Source organism: Enhydra lutris, unplaced genomic scaffold (genome assembly GCF_002288905.1).
Source record: "Enhydra lutris kenyoni isolate GAN:26980312 unplaced genomic scaffold, ASM228890v2 scaffoldscaffold20, whole genome shotgun sequence".
NCBI classification, from domain to species: domain Eukaryota; kingdom Metazoa; phylum Chordata; class Mammalia; order Carnivora; family Mustelidae; genus Enhydra; species Enhydra lutris.
This window is the reverse complement of record NW_019154104.1, coordinates 16,963,000-16,984,479: the sequence shown is the minus strand read 5'-3', so window position 1 is coordinate 16,984,479 and position 21,480 is coordinate 16,963,000. Positions and strand designations below refer to the sequence as shown.

The 21,480-nt window shown below is 43.8% G+C and overlaps 1 protein-coding gene across 3 annotated transcripts in view; it reads right to left on the bottom strand.

Annotated features, from left to right (window-relative positions):
- Positions 1 to 4,055: 4,055 nt before the first annotated feature.
- LOC111148614 (transmembrane p24 trafficking protein family member 8) overlaps positions 4,056 to 21,480 on the bottom strand; it is a 49,779-nt gene continuing 32,354 nt past the window's right edge. For 2 of the 3 annotated variants that reach the window (XM_022505338.1, XM_022505337.1), the window contains exons 2-6: positions 17,174 to 17,252; positions 12,052 to 12,181; positions 10,300 to 10,426; positions 9,555 to 9,860; positions 4,056 to 7,397 (exon numbers count right to left, since the gene is read on the bottom strand). In XM_022505338.1, coding sequence (XP_022361046.1) covers positions 7,180 to 7,397; positions 9,555 to 9,860; positions 10,300 to 10,426; positions 12,052 to 12,181; positions 17,174 to 17,252 — 860 coding nt within the window. In that variant the 3' untranslated portion in view covers positions 4,056 to 7,179. Of the gene's footprint in view, positions 7,398 to 9,554; positions 9,861 to 10,299; positions 10,427 to 12,051; positions 12,184 to 17,173; positions 17,253 to 21,480 lie in introns of those variants that run through there. The other variant, XM_022505339.1, reaches the window with a different exon arrangement.

Below are 21,480 nucleotides of genomic sequence, written 5' to 3'. Positions count from 1 at the left end.
TTTCCTCTAGGAAAAATACAGAGATGAATAAAAAATGTAAAATGCAAATCAGGCTCATTAAGATAGAACTCAAATGTTTCAGGTGCATAGTGAAAAAGTTTATTTAGGACAGATTTCAAAACTTGGAAGAGAAGACAAAGAAATGCACAAAAGCATCACAAATCTGTTACATAATATAAAAACACAAGAACTGAGCTATTTAAGGAACCATAGCCCAGGAATCATCTGTGTATCACAGCAACACACTCAAAGCCACAGGGTGGTAAGAGAAGGTATTTTAAAGGAAAAACCACTCAGCAGGACAAAACGACTGAATGACAATTTGGTACAGAGCTCTTAGAAATCATAGGAAATGTTGACAGCATTTCTCAGGGGACACGTAAAATAAGATGACTGCAATAAAGGACTTGTTGGGTTATTTTTGTACTTAAAAGATGGTGATACTGTGTCCCTTCCAGACCCCTTTCTGTATGTAACATCAGTGCCAATGCATGATAAGAGAATAAGTAGGAAAGAATGCCTTTGTAGTTGCCAATTCCCTAAAAATTTGCCAAGAAGGCATAATCATCTTTCAAACAACTGACAGATCTCAGTGCATGGCACCAAAGCAGGCCTTTCAGAAATACCAGCTAAATGGCATAAAGTGGTTTAGGAATCTGCAAGCACCTCCCTCTATTCCAAGTATCCTTACCCAAAGTCTGGCTTTCTTATAATCTATCACTTTGATTACAAAGCAACTTTCTTCTGAGAATTTCCAAAACGATTCCCATCACTAAGGGCAAATGGGTACACCAGAGTCATGGGTTACAGGACTGCCTTCTCTAAACTTCACTTGCTCTTGAATATGGCTACCTGGAAAGAAATTCAACTTGATTAAATAAAAACAACTTCACTTATGGGACAATAATCTCAGAAAGGGATGTCCGTTGGGTTCTTAATATGGAATTTCTTAGTAAAATGTACTAATTAAGACATGAGGGAAGAAATTAAAATAATGTTTTCCATACGACTCTTGGCCTGAACCTAAGAATCAACAACAGTAACAAGGAACGTTTTAGACAGAGAGATATCAAACCTGAGTGAAGAAGTGAGTTCAGGAAGAGAACTCCTAAAGCTGACTGTTAGCTAAGGGTTCTTCTGGAACCCTATATACTAGACTATTCCAAACCTAAACTCTAGACTTGTTCATGACCCTCTATCAGAACTTTTGGAAAATGCACTTTGTCCCCTGAAAGTCATTTCACATATATTATTTGACCCTTATATGCACTCTGTACTTAAAAGGACAGAAAACTATGGCATTTAATAAAGCCTATATATCTAGATTTCTGGGACACCTTCTCCTCAAGTCTCAGTGTAAAGAAGAGCCATGAAATTAACTCTGGTCCACATGCCTGGGGCCTAAAAAAAATCAAAGTCCATATAATGGTAAATTAGATCATGGGTTCAAACCATTGACCAGGACCACAAATAATTTCAAAGCTAGCATCTTACTTTTGCACTTGGTTTTTGTGGGGGAATGACTATTTGTAAATGAACCCCATCACAAGGTGTTGGGCAAGTGGGTTTTCTTAGCTTAATGACAAGAGATTCAAACAGCAGGGGCTTTGTGTGGCCTTTGTGGTTCAGGCAGAGGCAACACTTCAAAGGGAGTGGTGATTTCTGAAATCTGGCCACACGATACTTACCAAAGTTTTCTTTCACCCTTTGGGTCCCAAATCCTGCCCTAATCTCAGAATCTAAATAAGTGGGTAGACGTCAAAGGAGTGCTCACAGGTGCTGGATGGGTTGGATCAAAAGGGTGACACTGACCATGACCAGGTACCCACTGAGCCAAAGCGGTGTTTTTCTGGGTGCCTCCCCCTTTTCCAGGAAAGCGGCTACCACGAACCAACTCCCAGAGGGTTCTTCTACTTCTGAGAACACCGAGGAGCTACAAACTCACATTATAATCACCTTTACAGCCAGGGACAGACCATCATTCCCACAAATGGAGGGCTTGTTCTATCTGTTACTCAACTCAAATACTTTGTCTTCATCAGTATTTCACTGACACAGCTTCTTCATTCACTTGGTAAGGTTCACAAGAGTTCCAACGGATGGCTGGACAGTCCTACACAAGTCACCCAGCTATCCCAATATGGGACTATAGTCATAATTTCTCCCCAGTCCTACTTCTAACCGAAACTGATTGACTTACCCCTCAACAAACACTGTTATTTAATTCTGGTTAATCAGGTAAACAGAGGCCTTAGATACCACGCTGCCAATGCTAAACAATATGGTAAATAATCAAGATATCAGAGAGAAATGGAGGGAGCCTAGTCCCTTTTTATCTCTCAGTTGTATGGAAATGAGAGCCCAGGGATAGGATTCCATGCCCTTGAAGACTGGGACTTTGGCCATAAAGATACTCACCACAGACAGGGTTGCTGGAAAGCACTTGGCTTGTGATTGGTTTTAGACACCCATTCCCTAATGAGTTCCCAAAGGAATGGCTCCCCAAGCACAACCCAACCCCCACTGAATATGATCACTTGCTCTCCAAAGAGCATAAACCCCTGAACGTGCTACTGCTACTGCTCACAGTAAAAAATGAAATTGCCTTCCTTCAGACAGAAACTCACCTTCCAACTCTTTTCAACCACTGCGATTCTATAGGGATGGTGCTCTTTCCTTTTCCAGGAAATTCAGGTTCTCAGGAGCTCTATACAATTTAAGCCAGGTGGAAAGAGACTAGTTCAGGAGGCTGATGTGGACTTTTTAGGGTCAGGAGAAATTCTAAATGGAAGCTCTCAGAAGGGAGAACAAACGATTCCATTTACTGCCGTGTATATGACCATCCCACAAAGATTACAGAAGATGTTGAGTCCTACACTTCACAGGGGGGTCAGCCTAGAGGGGCACAGCTTGTGGCTTGAGGCCCTTCTGTGATTTTGGTCAAAATTAACCAATTTCACCCCTATCTTGGCCACAGTTAAAACCAGCTGGGGCTGCAGGGCCATAGCGGCTCCCCGTCCCAGCCTTGTGCTAGTCTCACCACCCTTTTCCACAGCACAAGACTCTCGGCCCCAGAGAATATGGCGATGAAATGCAGCCTCGGGTCAGGGGATTACACTTAGTAGAGGAGACCTACTCAAAAAGATTCCTAAGGTCGATCCTGTTGGAAGAGATAGCAAAGGGGGCTGGGGTTTCTCCAAGAAACACAATGAGAACCAGCAAGGCTTCCGGCTTAAAGAACAATTCCAACTCATAAAATACAGATTAAAGAACTAAACAAAATTAGGATATGAGCAAAAGTCCAGGATACATTTGACAGCTTATCTCCCTTCCCCTCATTTTATTCTGTTTTTTTTTTTTTTTTCCCTACTATCAATTTTAAAAGGCAGGCCTCAAGCTGCCCGAAACTATTTCATTCCTGTCCCTCCCTCACCCTCCACTAAAATACTCCTTTAATGTAAATAGTAGGGTCACTCAACTCCATACCTCAGAATTACAGACTTTGGGGTTAAAATGCAACTTTCTGCAGAAAAGTGGTCTTAAAAAATAAAATATAAAGGTACAGACTTTAGGATTTGAGATTTGCCCAATTCTTTCAAAGAGGAACTGGGTAGGGTTCACCAGAAGTATCTAAACTCCGATATTTTCTGTAACAATAATATCTAATCCCACTGGTTAATATAAGACAGAAAATTCTCAGATTTAACTCTTTCATATACACCTAATGAGGAGCAATATAAACTTTTAAAAAGTCTGACATTTCCTTTCTTAAATAATAAAAAAAATCTTTAAGTGCATGAATTATTTAAAAAGAAAAGAAAAATGGCCACATTTGAAGTTGTTACCTGCTTCCATTCTAAAGCTTTTCATTGTCTGAGGATCAAGTTTTAACTTCGGAGACCTGAGGACCTGTTGTAAAGCAACAGATTGAAGTCCTTCCAGAGCAGCCTCACAGTTCCCCTCCCTCGACCTGGTCAGTTAGAGAAGGAAAGAGTGCAGCTCTGGCCTGAGGGAGAGGGAAATACAGCATGAGTTTTTCAAAGATGGAGATCAAGAACTTTTTTTTTTTTTTTTTTATGAAGGAGGACCACCTCCCAAGTAACTCACGCTGGAGGAAACAAATCTGCTAAAAAGCCAGGGGCCCTCTGACACAGGAGAGCTGATGTCCGTGCAGGGAACGCCCTAATCGGACCCTTGTCAAAAGGAAAAGAATGGGGGAATTGTCTTTGTTTCAATTAGCAGCTTATAATTTTAAAACCTATATGGTGGGTATACCTAAGGGTGTTTACGATCTGCTTCTTTTAAGTTCTCTGTCTGCAGAACACGTTTCGTGATAAAACGTTAGAAAAAAATTAACACTTTAAACAGGTCTTCCTTTATAAAAGCCTCAACAGAGGGCGAAGCTAAACAAACTGAAGAAATTTAAGAAGCCAGCCGCTCTGTGTAGAGAATTTCAATCTCTCTCCCATGACAAAGCGCTCTCTTCCAACTGTTAGTATTTATTTGTGCTCTGGAGAACAGGATGAGACAGATGACTCTGATTTCACTGTTTGGTTCTCTAAACTTGGAAAGGGAGAGATTAAGGAAAGAAAGGACGACCTCTGAGGATTTGCTGGACTGAAAAATTCTCACTAATTCCGTGTGCTTCCGCAAGTAAATATTTGGTCCCGAAAGTGTGATTTCAGAAATTGAATAGGAAAAGAGGAATGAATCAGATAGTGAAAATATCTTCTGTTAGCCATTTTGCACTAATGGGACAAAGACACACCAGCGCAAGGAAGAAATGGAACCATGTCCAGGACTTCAAAAGTGCCCAGACAAGAGGCACACAGAGGTGACAGGAACAGGCCCCTTGGGCTTCCCTGATGCACCAGAACTAGGATGCCAAAGAAAATAAGCACAGAGCAGCTCACGGCAAAAATAAACAGTGTAGTCCCAGAGAGCTTGCTACGGCCTGACAGCTCCCTTTTAAGAGAAAGCCAGAAGTTAATAATAAACAGGAACAAGAAGCAAGGCTTGAGCTGAAAGGAGAACAGCTCAGTAGAAATCTTTTATAAGGATTATCCTCACTTAGCTAAGGCGTGATTCAACTCCGGTGCCAGAAGAGTGCTCACTCGGCTTATCTCATGATGATGTGATGTACAGAGAGTCTGCTTTTCACGGCCAATCAGTCACACATAATTTCTAGTTTCTTACAAGGTAGATGCATTCTGGCCAGTGTCATCTTCTACAAAATGCACTGAAATATAAAATAATGGAGGTAAGGTGCTGCTCAGTCCACAGCATCCTGTCCTACTTGGGGCTTTGCTCCCCGGGGAACGGAGAAAGTGCAGGCCGTCTGGCCCTTTGTTCCGGGACCCAGATGCTGCTACAGAACTACTGTGAGGGGCCCTGGTCTTCGAGTCTCTGACCCCGTAGTGGGGAGAGTCTTGGCGTGAGACACCTGCACAAGGACGGAACGAGCCAAAGGAACCGTCATGAAGATGACTCCTCAAAGTAGGACTGTGAAATCCCAGAACCATACCATGTCCCTCACAGGCAGGTCAATTCCTCTGTACTCCATCCTGGGTGAATGGGCCAGGTCCCTCACAACCTAAAACTCGTCACAGGGAGTGCTGAGGTAAGATGGCATCATCTATCTCGGAAGGGCAGAGTCCTCCCAAAGCATCCCAGGACTGACCTGTAGGAAGGGAACATGGTCATCTCCCAACTCTTCCTAAAATTGTCATCTGACTCCACAGAAGAGGTGGCCTATGTGGCTCAAAGGAGACAGAAGCCTTCTAAGAAACAGAGGGAAACTGTTTCAATGGCAAAATGAAATGTGCTACAAAAATAAATAAGGTAATAAATAAGTCGAATTATTCCTCAAAATTCTAAGGCAGTAACAGACTCAACACAAGGAATAAGAAACAAGGAGGCACAGACAACCACAGTGGTCCCTTCTCTGCCCGAGGCCCTGCCCTGCTGCTCCTGCTACGACCACCGATGACAGCCTCCCCCACCCCGGGCACTCCAGGCCTCGGGGCTAATACAGTGGGAAAGGCAGTCGTGGGGGAGAAGCCAGCTTTGGCCTAGTAAAGAACAACTCCAATCAGCAGCAACAGTGAAGCTTCATCAACCTTTCTAAGAGACTTCGAACTCCAAAAGTTTAAAGCCCTCAAAGCAAGAAACCTAAATCCAGAAACTCTGGAAATTCGATGGGTTCTGGAGAAAAATTTCTAAATAACACTCCTACCATAAAGATAAAAAAGCATGGTGGGGAATCGGAAGTGTTGTTATTTTTTTAACCTTCTCTCTCAGATTATACCTTCTTCTTTGATTTAAAAAAAAAAAAAAGTAATGCAGTAACACTTGACTTTCAAAGATGTGGATTCTGAGATCAATCCCGTACCTACTTCCCACCCTTTCCCCTCCAATAGCCGGCACCCAGGCTACGGGTTGCGAACTCTTGAAGCAGGAAGTGATGGAGGTGGTTATCCCCGCCCCAGGCGTTAAACTACGTGATCACCACTTTAGATGGCATGGACGTTCTTGCTGTAAGGGCACGGAACACAGACGTGGGGAAAGGCAAGTGGAGGCCAAGAAGCAGAGTCGAACAGTGGGGACCACTGACCCCCTCTCCAAAGGCAGTGAGCGCTCCCGGCCTGTGCTAAAGACCACGGAGAACCAGCAGGTGGGAAGATGGCAGTGGTGAGAGGCTGGACAGAGCTCACTCCATCCAAGGAGGCTCCTTCACAATGCGCTTTTCCTCCTCCAGCACTTCCAACAGGTGAACAGTGAGCGCCACTAAACACATCTGCAGGAAAGGCTCTGGGAGAGGAGAGAGCAGCGACTGGACTAATACCTTGGACCAAAACAGACCTCATTTAAAAGACAACACCCAACCAACCTCCCTTTAGGCTCTTGCCTAACAGGTTCCTTCCCAGAGGGACTTCTGCTGGAGACTGAAGCAAGAGGAGCGTGAGTCAAGGACCACAGAACAGGAGCACTATACCATCACCTGCAGAAGCCAAGCGGGGGAGAAGCTACGTGGGTCAACAGTCAGGCATGCCAGGCAGGACGTGAGGGTCAGGCACCTCACGCTCGACTTTTAGCTCTTGCCTATCCGAAACAAGAGGCACCGGCTGGCAGCCCGCTCCAGCCAGCGAACATCCGCCTGCCTCCTGTCCCCGCGGGCCCTCAGCTCGTGTAGTAGACGTGGAAGTAAAGAGTCTTGTTGCGGAGCAGGGAGTAGGAGTTGTCAAACTTGAGCAGGTAGATGCCCTCACCGGGGTAGTCGTGGCTGCCAGCCTGCACATCTCGGTGGCTGTCCCGCCGGTACACAGGCATGACCTCCCCATAGCGACCTCGAAGGGAGCTCCTGGAGCCTCTCTCTACATCGCCAACTGGGACAGGGTCTGTGTGAGCAAAATGGCAGAGTGTTTGGATATGACTTCAGAGAAAGAATAAGTCTGACCTCAAGGTAAAAGAATGGACCAGGTGACTTAGGGGCTTTTAGCCAGGGAGATGCTCTTGTACTCCCACAGGAACTTGGAAATGTCTGCTGGCCTCTGACCATCACAGCAACCTGTGGGTGATACTGGCATTTGGTGCCCAAGTGTCCAGGAGCACTGAACATCAGGATAGTACCTGCTCAGCAAAGAAGCATTCCACCCAAATGCCAGTAAGGTCTCCACTGAACAATAATGATTTAGCTTTACAGAGCCTACCTAGTTCCAGAAGTGTCTGGACATTTCCAAGGGAGAGAAAAGATATTTATTTCATTAGTTTTTTAGATTTGTTTTGAAAGAGAGAGAGAGAGAGAGCACACACAAAAGCAGGGGTGGGGCGGGGAGAAGCAGACTCCCAGCTGAGTAAGAAGCCTGATGCGGGGCTCAATCCCAGGACCCCAGGATCACAACCTGAGCCGAAGGCAGATGCTTAACCAACTGAGCCACCCAGGTGCCCCTATTTTATTTTTTAAAGATTTATTTATTAATTTGAGAGAGAGAGAGAGAGTGAGAGCAGTGGGGAGGAGCAGAGGAGGAGGGAGAGAGAGGGAAAGAATCCCAAGAAGACTCCCCGCTGAGTGTGGAGCCCAACAGGGGGCTCAGTCTCAGGACCCTGAGATCATGACCTGAGCTGAAGTCAAGTCTGGTACTTAACCAATTAAGCCACCCAGGCACCCCAAGAAAAGAGATTTAGAAGGGAAGACTCTGACATCTTTTCATTCGGCAGGAAAAATAAAGAGCTAGCAGAGGTAGAAAATACAAACATGCTGTACGAGCGACCTAGAACTTCTACCTGGCCACCTGCAGAATGGCAAATTAAGACATGGGGTTATCCCGCCTAAATACCTGAAGATTTCCCTGCAGACTTGCTCTTCCATGAAGAAGCAAGGGAGTGATTTTAAGATTATATAAAAAATCAAGATGCTTGGAACCTACTTAGAGCCTACTCTTAATATTTCGAAATAAAACAAAACAAAACAAAAAGCGCCTCAGGGTCATCCTGAGCAGGCACTGTAAATGAGTGGAACACAGAACCCACTTTTAAAACTACTCGGGGTATGTGCTGTGCTCTGGGCATATTTCACAATATATACAAATATTAAATCATCATACTGTACACACCAAACTAATATATTTTATGTCAATTACATCTCAATAAAAAATTTTTTAAATTAAAAAAAACTGGGGGTGCCTGGGTGGCTCAGTGGGTTAAAGCCTCTGCCTTTGGCTCAGGTCATGATCCCAGGGTGCTGGGATCGAGCCCCACATCCAGCTCCCTGTCCAGCGGGAAGCCTGCTTCTCCCTCTCCCACTACCCTAGCTTGTGTTCCCTCTCTCGCTGTGTCTCTGTCAAATGGATGAATAAAATCTTTAAAAAAAAGAACAAAAAACTGGGGGTGCCTGGGTAGCTCAGTTGGTTGAGTGTTTGCCTTCAGCTCAGGTCATGATCTCGGGGTCCTGGGATCAAACCCTGTGTTGGGGCTCCCTGCTCAATGGGGAGCCTGCTTTTCCCTCTTCCTCTGCCCCTCCCCCTGTTCACTCTCTCTCTCTCAAATAAATAAATAAAATCTTTAAAAAGAAAACTGCTCTGGGCATGAAGAAAGAAGTAAACAGTAGTCGGCCAACTGAGACAGTTCAGAGGCGAGTACAGTTAGCAAGCTGTAATCACTCGGTTTGGTTCCAGACTAAAACTGGTAAATATCCCAAACTATGAGAGAAATATAAAATAAGCCCAGGTTTACATATGATCTCTCTACTGCATCACTGACCCACCCCTTTCCCTGCCCACTCCATCCCTGACCCCATGGAGATGTTGGGGAAATAGCTAGGGACTGATTAAAAAGCAAAAGAAGCTTTCTACCAAGGCACCAATAGCATCCCCACCAGAATGTTCTTTGAGGGTCTGACTTTGGTCTGCATCACTCAGTTTAGCTTAGAATGCTGACAGGGATCCCTCACTTGCATTCTAAGGAAGAAAATGACTGGTATAACACAGGAAGTAGTCACTAGAAATTGGGTTGAGCCAGAAAAAGCAAAATGCAAATTATGTTAAAATTAAATTTACCTTCAATCTCTTCCTCCTCCTCCTCGTCTTCATCCTCATCCTCACTGGAATCACTGACCTGCACAGTTATGTCAGTGCTGGTTACAGGGGTCCAGTCAAAATAAACTCCAAAGCCAATGTCATAGTCATCGGTCGCAAACTCCCAGCAAACACGCTTCCCCTCTGGATGGGTAGGTACCCGGATGGTCACCACCTCACCCCGCTTCACCACCAGACGACTGTTCTTCTCTTTGCCCAACTTGCTTTTGAATTCCTTCATCTTGGCAAAGGTCCAGATGCACGGAGGAGCCATCAGAGGGGGGGACACTGAAAGGACAAGCAGCTCACTACTGAGAAACCAAGAGGAACACCTGGCATTTGGTTTAGGGAGGGTGTTGCAGTCGAAGACCTTCCCTCTCCTTCCTGGCTTCTCAGACTGCCTTTCACAAGTCACCTTCTCACTTTCCTTCCATCAGTCTGCCTGCCTTTTTTTTTTTTTTTAATATTTTATTTATTTATTTGAGACAGAGAGAGCACACAAGCCCGGGGTAGGGGAGTGAGGGATGCAGGGCAGAGGCAGAGGGAGAAGCAGGCTGCCTGCTGAGCGGGGAGCCTGACACAGGGCTCCATCCCAGGACCCCGGGACATGACCCTAGCTGAAGGTAGCGGCCCAACTGACTGAGCCACCCAGAACCCCCCTGCCTGCCTTTCTTTAAGCACCCACTGGGAGTAGAGAAATCACCTTCCATACCCCCAGAGGTCTCACCTTTCCTATGATCCCCCAGGAGATCTGCAGATTCCAAATCAGCTGAAAGGATATCTATAGCTCCTGTGTGCTCAGACTGGATCATAACGATGTCCCCGGACCTCTGTGGAACTTGGTACTTGGCCATCTGCACAACGGAACTCTGATTAGAGCACTTACTAGAGGGCAGAGTCCAACCAGCCTCCTTCCCGAAGGCGCTGCCCACCCCGGTGCTACTGCCTCTACCTTCCCTGCTCGATGCCCGCTGGCTGTGTTCCCTCCTCCTTTTGCCACTCTCCCACTCCAGACCCTTTATAAAATCCTTGTCGGTGAACATCCTCCACGCTTGCTACCGACTTCTGCACCAAAAGCGTTTCTGGGCCGTGCCCTGATCTGGCCTTGGCCCGCACAGCACTTCCCAGCCGCCCCCCTCGAGGCAGCCCTGGCATCCAGGGCTTAGCCCAACTCCCGCTCTGCCACACAGCCTCCTGCTACAGTTCCCACTCACAGAGAACCTCCAGATCCCTGTCAATTGAGTCACCAAAACCCTGCAGAGATAGGATCTGATTGATATCCTCTGTCTCTGGCTCATCCATGGCACAACTGGTATGTCCCAAGACACCGGCTGCCATATCCACTAACAGTGTTCTATAAATAATCACCATTTTACCTGTTTCAATGTATTTAAACGGTATATTTGCTGCCAGACACATAACCTGCATGGAGAGTACAAGCATCACTTGAAACTCAAAGCCCTCGCTAGCCCATGGCAAGAGGCTTCAACCCCTCTTGTGCATTTCACATCAGACCACTCGGTTTGATGCTCCTGTTTCTTGCTTTTATGCCATCATTTCCTGCTCCTTCTCCAAGCAGTCGGCAGGCAACTCAAGACATGTACACCCACTCCCCACACGGGTCAGCATGCCAGTGAGATGAATGTCCAGTTAAGAGTCCAGAATTATATTTGCGAGAAAAAAAGAAAGAAATCTTGAATTATTCCCAGACTATATTCTTATAATATCTCTTTCTGGAGATATTATACCTCTTTCTGGAGAAAGAGAGTTCTTTACCTGCATTGCTTAATGAGGTAAATGAGACTCTGGCTAACCCACTTACATGATTCTTTCCTTTTCCAGAGGCTAAAGAAAGGATTTAGTTTGCAACGTATTAGCAGCGCAGCATTAGTAAAGTTACTGATAGGTCTTAGCTTTAGTTTCCTCATCTGTAAAATGGGAACATAACAGTACCTATCTCACAGGTTCTCAGGAGTAAATGAAGCATTTTTATGCATAAAAGTGCTTTGTAAGCTATAAAGCATTATGCAAAGGTAATTATAATGTTTGGCACGGTCTTCACTGCCACTGGTACCATTTGTTATTGTGATAGATGTGTTAATAGTGATACAAACAACGTACTCCTCCATGGCAGGGAGACCACTGCTGTCTACACCACGTCTAGGGAAACTTTATCATAAATATTAAGTAGATCTACCAGAAGAAAACTGAAGCTGAAACACAATCCCACATATCAAAGCTCCTCACACCCAGAGGATTTTAGACAACATGTGAGCATTCACTCCAACACTTCGCTTTTTTGAAGAGTTGCTAGTTCAGTGAGGGGCCCGGAGGGCGACACGTATATCCATATATCCGTCCTCCACATGGTTAAAAGTGAGCTTCCCCAGTGCTTTCTAGTTCCAACCCATCCAGATGCATCTAAATCTGGTGCCACAAACTGCTCCTTCCAAAGAGACGGCGACAATGTCCTCCCTACCTTGTTGAGGACCTGGGCCTGGTCTGCAGGGAGCACTTCCTGTTCCGCGGAGGCCTGCACCTCCAAGACGCCAGCTGTCTTCTGCAGACCCTCTGGGGCATCGTCGCTCACTGGAGACACCATCTGTGGCCTCTCAGAGGAAGAAAGCATGTCAATTCAAAGACTCTTAAAAGGCATAGCAGTCCTAGAGAAACTAGGACTAAAACATCCCTTGAGGGACACCTCCCAACCTCTGCTCTCGCATTTAGGTCTCCTGTCCCTTAGGCCTCGCCTAAGCCAGAAATCCCTCCCCACAACAGAGGGAGTGCACGTGGATTCAGGAGACAGTCCCGCTCCGGTCTCTGGTCGTCCCTCTTGCCTCGTCCCTCTTGCCTCGTCCCTCATGCCACGAGCAGCCTGTCGGCGTCTCCACTTCACACCATCCTCCATGGCACACCCAGCCACCGGGTAATGAAAGACGGTCAACACTTTCTTTCCTTTTTTCAGCACACTAATCTACTATCCCAATGACCTAAAACACAAGCATCTGAAGAGTTACTTTTAAGGAAGCGAGGGAGTCATTTCTGCTCTCTTCCTTTTCCGCTGGCTTCCAGAGAGACCAGAAAGTGAGTGAGGGGCCGGGGCGGAAGCACCATACCCCAGGCCTCTCGGAAATCTGTTGCCAGCAAGAAGGGTGTGAATTCTTTAGAGTAGCAGTTATCAGGACTGCTGGGGCTCTTAAGACTGTTTTATAATAATTCTAAAATATGATCACCTTTTTTCATTTTCATCTTTTCAAGAGTATACATTAGCGTTTCCCAGTACATGACATGTGATCTCACAACAGAACGAATGCAGAAGCAGATGTGAGAATCCGACTGTGTTTTGTGAAGCCAGACATGAGAATTACAACATCGCTCTCTCTCACTAAATTATTTCTGCTTTGGAAAATAGTTGTTTTCCATTAAAAACATATTATTGACATTAACATGCAATGAGTTCATCATTTTCATTTTTAATCAACATTTTTTTAATTTTTCAGTTTTAATTTCTAATATAGTAAACACTGATGGATACAGCCCACTGAAAAAATCCTTTGGGGTGCTCAACAACTTTGAATTGTGTAAAGGTTGAGAACTACTGCTTTTTCAGGCATCACTTCCCCAGGAAAACTGAATAAGTGACGGGAAAACGGTGTTACAGACATCATGGGGGAACAAAGGACTTCTTTTGGAGTTTATTAGCTTCTTTCTCTCTTTTTTAAACATAAACAAGAAAAAAAATCACTCTACAAATTGCCTCTTTTTCAGATAAAATAAAGCCTTATTTTGGGACATCCAGGTCATTCCAGCCTCCCTCAGAACAAACAAGAGGCAGTCACTATGAACACCAGAGGTGTGGGATGCTGTTGATTGTATGGGTTTGCTTGGGTAATCCTGGGTAAAATGTAAATTAGTCCAGGCTGTAAGTCTATTTACCTCTTAACCCCAGAAATTACAGTCTGCTTTTGTTTCTTGACGTTATTTATCCTGATCTGTCTCCTCTATTAGAAGGTGAGCCTGATGGCAGGGACAGGGACAGGTCTCACTCCCGGTATGCATAGCATTTATGCCAGGCCTGTCACATGGAACCCTCATCCCCTAGAAAGAGGCCATGTCATTTTGCCTGGTCTGCTGCAGTCACAATGGCCTCTTGAACCTCTGAGAATCCCCAAACACCTCAAGCCCTCTCCCACTCAAGGGTTTTGTACCTACTATCACCTCAGCCTAGAATACTCTTCTCCCAGGTACCTGAGGGCTTCCTTCCTTTAGGCTTCTGCTCAGCTGTCACTTCTAGGGAAGCTCCCCAGAGGTCGGGAGGTGAAATGGCTCACCCTATCCTAGCCCCATCGAACTTACACCCTTACCCTGTTCACTCATCTTCGTTGCACTCACCACTGCCTGGCACATTATGTACCATATTTGGTTGACTGCAAGATGTATATTTGTTTTCAGATTTTAATACAAACAAAATGGGGGATGTCCTAAAAATTAGTAGTGTTTTACAACTGCCCAGGACTGACATCGAGTCCTTCTCTGGGAGATCTGTGTTTGCTCCTGACCTAAGTACTTACAAGGGCTTCCAACTGAGACAACTTGAAATAAGTTCTCTGTGAGGGTTTTGTTCAGGCCACACTGACAGACTGAATTTAGACCACAAACTGGTGATTACACACTCGTGGTTCATATTCTCAAGGGAGATATTTTTTTCCACTCCTTACACAGTGCCAAGTGGAGACACTGAAGTTCCCTTGTGATCCTTCTGTGTGGAGGAACGTTTTTGTTTTTAAGATTTTCTTTATTTTTTGACAGACACAGTGAGAGAGGGAACACAAGCAGGAGGACTGGGAAAGGGAGAAGCAGGCTTCCTGCTGAGCAGGGAGCCCGACGCGGGGCTCGATCCCAGGACTCTAGGATCGTGACCTGAGCTGAGGGCAGATGCTTAACAACTGAGCCACCCAGGAGCCCTTGGGGGGACGTTTTTTCTTATCTTTTCACTGAAGGTTTAGGCTTTTGGTGTCCTAGCCCCACAGTGTGGGGGTGGAGAGGTGTGTGTATGTGTGTGTGTGTGTCTCTTATTAGACTCTCTACTTGGGCATTCTTCCCTTTCTTGGTAGTTCATAAAATAACAGTGCTTCTTACAGTTGGTGGCAAGTTCAGAGTCTATAAAATATGAGTTATACTTGTTTTCTGACTGCCCTCCCACTAGAATGTAAACCCCATGAGACCAGGGACTTGGACTGCTTGGTCATTTATGGTATCTTCACTGCCTAGAACAGTGCTTGCCACGTAAATAGCAATCAGGCTCTCGCAAATACCTGTTGAATGAATAAACAGGAGACAGCCCCAAAATATTTGTTGAATAAATCAATCAATAAGTTAGTTTTTGTTTGGGAGCAAGAGAGGAGTGCTGTCATGTGAGCATACAACAGTGGATCTGACCACTGGCGTGACCTTACTGTGTATACTTCTGAAGTCTCTCCTTTGCCTTTGTGCATGCTACTTTGCACAAATATGGTTCTGCTTATTAAAAAAAAAAATTCTAAAAAGGACATGCAACAGCCACATAAATTTAATATTCACATGACCACTTTATGCTCTGAAGAATCAACAAAGGGTATTTTGGGAAAGTTAATTGCAAATCACTTGATGCCAGTGATAAACCACGTCAAGGAAAAACTCCCACTGTAAACCTTCTGGTGTGTGCTGACCCGGAGTAGGGAGGGCATCCCAAGGGAGGGGAGAGCCTGGCCAGCCGAGCTAGCCTCATAGCAAAGAGAGAGAACTGTGCCCTTCCAGTTCTAATATAGACAAAACATAAACAGTACACTTCAGGCGTCCTCTGGGCTGGATTTCTTGCTTCGCACACCAGATTTTAGAAACAAAGCTTTAACATTAAACCTCCTTTTTTCTAAGAATGTTGTACATTCTCACTCAAAAAACCTTATTTACTCTTAGGAGGAAAGACCAGTTCTGTGCCAAAAGCCATCTCCCAAATATCCTTCAAATCACTATGCACAGAAAAAGGGTGATGGCAGGATGAGGGAAAGGACCTCCTCTCCTGGGATGTGATAAGGACAAGAACTGTCTCCTATCATCAAAGCCTTCGGGAGGCTCTGTCTTCTGGAAGGACTGTTATATAAATAACCTAGCAGCTCTAAGCATGGAACTCAAAACCCTTCTAATGTGACTTATGGGAACAAGCTTTAGAGTAGAACAAACCTAAAGCTCTATAAACTTGGGAAATTTTTCGATTCACTGTTTTGTTTTCCTCATTGTGGAAAAAAAAAATAACTGTTTCAGGGCTGTTAGGATTACATGATATAATACATTTTAACACCTAGTATAGTATTGTGCAAATAGAAATATTCTGTAAGAAGTATTTTATTGTCATTATTACAGTGAAAATTTCAAAAAAGTACGCCTACATATCACCAACTATATTATTACATTAATCATTACCTTTCATCATCTGAATTCTGGGGGGAAAAAGTTTTATTTCATATATAAAAGTAAGAAGAAAGAACTTCTACTGAAGAAATAAGAGATTGGGGGCACCTGGCTGGCTCAGTCAGTAAGCATGCGATTCTTAATCTCAGTGTCTTGAGTTCAAGCCTCACACTGGGCATAGATTTTACTTTAAAATAAAATAATTTTAAAAGAAATAATAGACTGGGGAGCCTGGGTGGCTCAGTAGGTTAAAGCCTCCGCCTTCGGCTCAGGTCATGATCCCAGGGTCCTGGAATCGAGCCCTGCACAGGGCTCTCTGCTCAGCGGGGAGCCTGCTCCCCCCCCCCGCCTGCCTCTCTGCCTACTTGTGATTTCTGTCAAATAAATAAATAACTTAAAAAAAAAAAAGAAATAACAGATTGTTTAAATATTTTGATATTCCTCTCTATCCCCTAGCCATCACCTTTTTGTGAGGCACGGAGGCCACAGTGGTTCTACTGGACAGAATTGTGCCATGAGCAGATCAACTGGACTATAGTCTCGATTAGCTCCATTATTTCTACAAAATACAGGTTTTCATTAATTATTCCATGCACGTTTCATGTTTCCACTTATTCCAGAGCTCAGTACAACTCTTCCCTTTCTGCTATACAGTGTGGTATCAGTGACAGTTGGTAGACGAAATGGATGGAGCAGGAAATTAAGAATAACAATCTGAAGGTCATCATAATGGCTTAATCTAAAAATTACATTAAAAAAAAATACCTCCAAAAGTGTGTGTGTGTGTGTGTGTGTGTGTGTGTGTGTGTGTTCATGCATCTTCTGGGTAAAAACCAACCACACATTCTCTTGAAAGTGCACTCGGGGATCCATGTCTAATGTTTTAACATTTCAAACTGGGCTTCTGTAAAGGACAAATGAAGATACTACACTATTTGTTACAGTTTTGCTCTCTGAGAGTAAAGAAAATTTCATCACCTGAAAGAGATCTGACATTGCCCCCAAACACACTTAAGGATTGACTAACTAATGACCAAATCATCTACACTCTTCACTCCAACCTGTCCACCCCCTGAAAGTCGCTGTCCATGCTTTTCATCAGTTCCTTATCTCAGACAATAAACATCTAGGAGCCAAGCAGCTGCTACCCGTACCTGTAAGGTGAGGAATGGGGTTCTGGATCAGAGGCAGAAGCCACTGAGGTGACCTTGGTGTTTTCTAGATCTTCATTCTCTAGAAAATCAAAGAAAGAAAAATTCAGTATTTGAGAGGGAACATAATCATAATTATCTTGTATTTAAAAAAAAAAAATCTGGCAGTTTCAACCAACTTTCTCTTTCCAAAAATATTCTGGGCATCCACTTCTGAGAGGCCCAGTGCATAAATTATTCAAGTCCTCACATCCAAGTATTCTCAGACCGGCATAACCCATTCATGAAAAAAATATGCTCCTTCCTAAAACAAGCCCCTACAAAATTCATTCCAATTCAACAATCACATTTCTCAGGAACCATATGGTTAAATTATGCAAAACATTGAAGGCAGAGTGAGATTTAGGATGAAATGCCTGGAATTCAGCGTCACAGGATGGAGTGTCACCTCTACATTCAGTATGCTCACGTCACTACAGCCTGGGGAAGGATTTCTGTCATTTCTTTCTCTCACTCACTCACCGGTGACTAACTGGCGAACTGGCAGGTAGCTTCAAGGAGTAGACAGGTAAAATGCATCATGAAAGCCATGTTCCCAAGCTCATAACAAGCCTATGGCTGGCATTATTGCCATTTTCAGGTAAAGACACTACGGCAGAGACAGGATTCACGCTCCTAACCTTTAGGTGCTACTAAGTTTTATGGTTTATTGATCTAGCCTTTCCTTGAGCACTCAGAAAAGCATATGGTTTAGTGTATTTAGCTAGGCTCTGGCTTAACCTCCTCTAGTCAAGACCACGAGAAACCAAAGCCCAAAGTCCACTTCTCAGTACGAAAAACAACTTAAATGACGTAAACCTCAAAAACTGCAAATATCTGCGTTTGGTAGCAACATAAAAGTGCAAATGATGGGCAAATATTTGTGATTCAACTTAAATCTAGTCTTTTTTTTTTTTATATGTGAAAAGATTTATTTTTCTGTTCATCAGCTCATACTCTCATAGGTAGAAAGAACTTAGAGCGAGCTTACGCCACCCAACTTTCCTCTTGTGATGTAACAGAAAATGCATACATTCATCTCTGCCCCCGGTTCCTGGCACAGAACTCTGAAAATCCTGATGATTTCCTAAGTGAAAAGGGCACTATGAGTATGTTTTGTTCTAATACTTGGTCTTTGACTCTGGTTCCTGACCTGGAGTTCCTAAATCCCTTGGACCTTCTCTGGTGATAGCAGTGTCTTTTGTTCCAAAGAGGTGACTCTGGGTGGGCTCCTGGATGGGGGCTGCTCGCTGGAAAGACCAAGCCATGATCAGAGGCTTGGAATTGTCAGCCTCACCCCCCATTCTCTAGAGTGGAGAGTGGGGCTGGAAATGAAGTTAATGACTGATCACAGTGATGTGATAAAACCTCCATAAAAATCCCCAAAGTGCAGGGTTTGAAGAGCTTCTAGGGTGGTGACCACATCCATATACCAGCAGGGTGATGGGCGACATACCCCAACTCCAAGGGGACAGAAGCTCCTGTACTTGGGCCCCTCCCAGACTTTGCCTTCCGTGTCTCTTTATCTGACTATTCATCTGTATCCTTTCTCATATCTTTTAATAAACTGGTAAATGTAAGTATTTCCCTGGGTTCTCTGAGCTGCCGTAGAAAATTATCAAATCCAAAAAGGAGGTCACGGGAACCCCCAACACATAGTCAAATCAGACAGCAGTTGTGGGTAACCTGGGACCTACTACCTGAGACGGGCATCTGAAGCTGGGGCGGGGTGACAGGGGGGAGGTGACATTCTCATGGGATGAAGCCCTTAACCTGTGGAATCTGACGCTATCTCCTGGCAGTGTCACAATTCAGTTAAATTGTAGGACACGCAGGCAGTGTCACAGAATCACTTGGTGTGAGGGGAAAAAATCCCACATCTGCTGTCAGAAGTGCTGCGAGTGGGAGTCTGTGAGAGAGTAAAAGAGGCACTCAGGAGGACTACGCGTTCTTTATACCTCCCAGCAAAGGAACGGAGTCTCCGGCAATTGTCAGATGCTCCCCCCAGTCTTTGCTACTTTGTGAGGAGGTCCTTTCACCAGACAGAGATAATGCGCACACAAAGTTCCTCCCTATGTTGACCTAAGTAGAATCTACTTCGTAATAACCTCTGCTCTTCAATCCCTCCCCACAATACCCTTTCAAATATTTACAGCCTGCTATCACTTTTCCTGCAAGTTCCTCCTCAGGCTGACCATTTCCAGTCCTCTGTCATCCCTCAGGTGACCTCTGACCACACTGGCCTCCTTTTGTTGTTCCTCTTTGTTCCATTTGAAGGAAGCAGCTAAAATGGACAACTTCTTCAGATGTGTTGTAATCCACACAGAGTACACTAAGACTATGACCTCTTAATAAGGATATATTATTTCTTGATATAATACTCTGAGGCACTAGATTTTGTGTTTGTTTCATTATTTTTTTTCTTAAGTTTTTATTTAAATTCTAGTTAGCTAACATACAATGTAATATTAGTTTCAGGTGTACAATATAGTGATTCAACACTTCCATAAATCCCCCCCCCCTTGCTCATCACAAGGGCACTCCTTAATCCCATCATCTATTTAACCCATCCCCCACCCACCCACTTCCCCTCAGGTAACCATCAGTTTGTTCTCTATAGTTAAAAGATTGTTTCTTGGTTTGGCACTAGATTTTTTTTAACGGCAGACTTACCCTGTTAGCCTAAATAAGTCACTCAAGATCTCCAGGGCATATAAAAATAGACTTACTCCAAGCCCAGTATCACCTGTGCTCTATTTTTGAAACAGATTTTTGGAAAATAATTGACTTTTTAACTTTAATGCAGGGCTCTGCATATCTATATTATTTCAAATTAACTTTTTGAAATTATACTAATGCATGTTTTACTCATTGTAGAACAAATTAAATACACATAAGAAAACATTTTTCATTTACCCTTCAGACTTTAATATACAAATAACCCATTATTCAGTGTAGAAAAACAAGAAAAAAGAAACAAAAAATGATATAACCAACCACAAACCTATTAGCCAAAGATAACCTTTGTTAACATCTTGGTGCATATCCTTTCAGAAACGTATTTATATATTTATAAATATACATACACATACATATGTGTGTGTGTGTGTGTGTGTGTGTGTGTATGTGTGTGTGTGTATATATATATATATATAGACAGAGAGAGAGAATGAAGGAGGAGAGAGATGTATATACATCTATATGTTTATATATCCTGCCTCCTATCTCCAGTCACTAATTTCATGTGGGGCATGAAGACCATAAGTTCTACTGGAAAATACTGTATCATGAGTTGATCAGTTGGAACTATAATACACACTAGCTCAAGGTCCTGTAACTTACAGCTTTTCATTAATTATTCCATTAATGTTTCAGAGTTTCCACTCATTCTAGGACTCAAATCCATACACACACACACACACACACACACACACACACACACACATTTCTTGTATTTATATTTCTGAAAGGACATGCACAGATGTAATTGAACATTACTGATTTTTCAGAGTCAATAGAAATGGCACTATATCATAATTTTAAATGACTGTGCGTTATCCAATAGTCTATACTAAAATTTCTTTAACCAATCCTCAAGTCTCTATTGTTAGAGCTGGAGTTTGTTTCAAATCTTTCACCATCATAGATGATGATGTTATATCAGAGAAGTCTACAACCCTTTCTTAAGAACTTCCCCTGTCCACAGCCTTGAAGGAGCAGTCCCTGTGACCAAGATCTACTATGCTGGCTGTGCTTACTGATTTTTGGTGAACATCTGCCCAAAAGTCAGTCCAATTCTCTTCCCCAAAATCTGGGGTTGGTACTACAGGCCAAAACAGACACTAAAGAGCCTCAGGTCAGGGACAGAGCCTGCCACTTGGGAGAAGGCTTCACAGGCCATGTAAAAGCAGATGACTAAGCACTGAAGACAACTGCCAGAGACAGGAAAAGGATCATTTACGCAAAGAGAAGTAGAAACAAGAGACCTTGGGGTCCAGGAGGAAAGGAGACATAGAGACCCCACCTGACCACTTACTTTCTAATTCTCGTAACATCCAACAGTGCTTCCTGCAATTTGATTCTGTGAGATTTCTTTATGTCCTAACAGCTTTCTTTCTACTTTTTACTGTAAAATATATCATAAATACAAAAGGTGGCATGAAAACGAGGCACAAAGCTAAAAACATTAATACCAATACCTACTTAGTCAGTAATGAGGTAATTATTTGTACTTTAGAAGTCCTCTAATGCCCCTTCCCAATCATATCTCC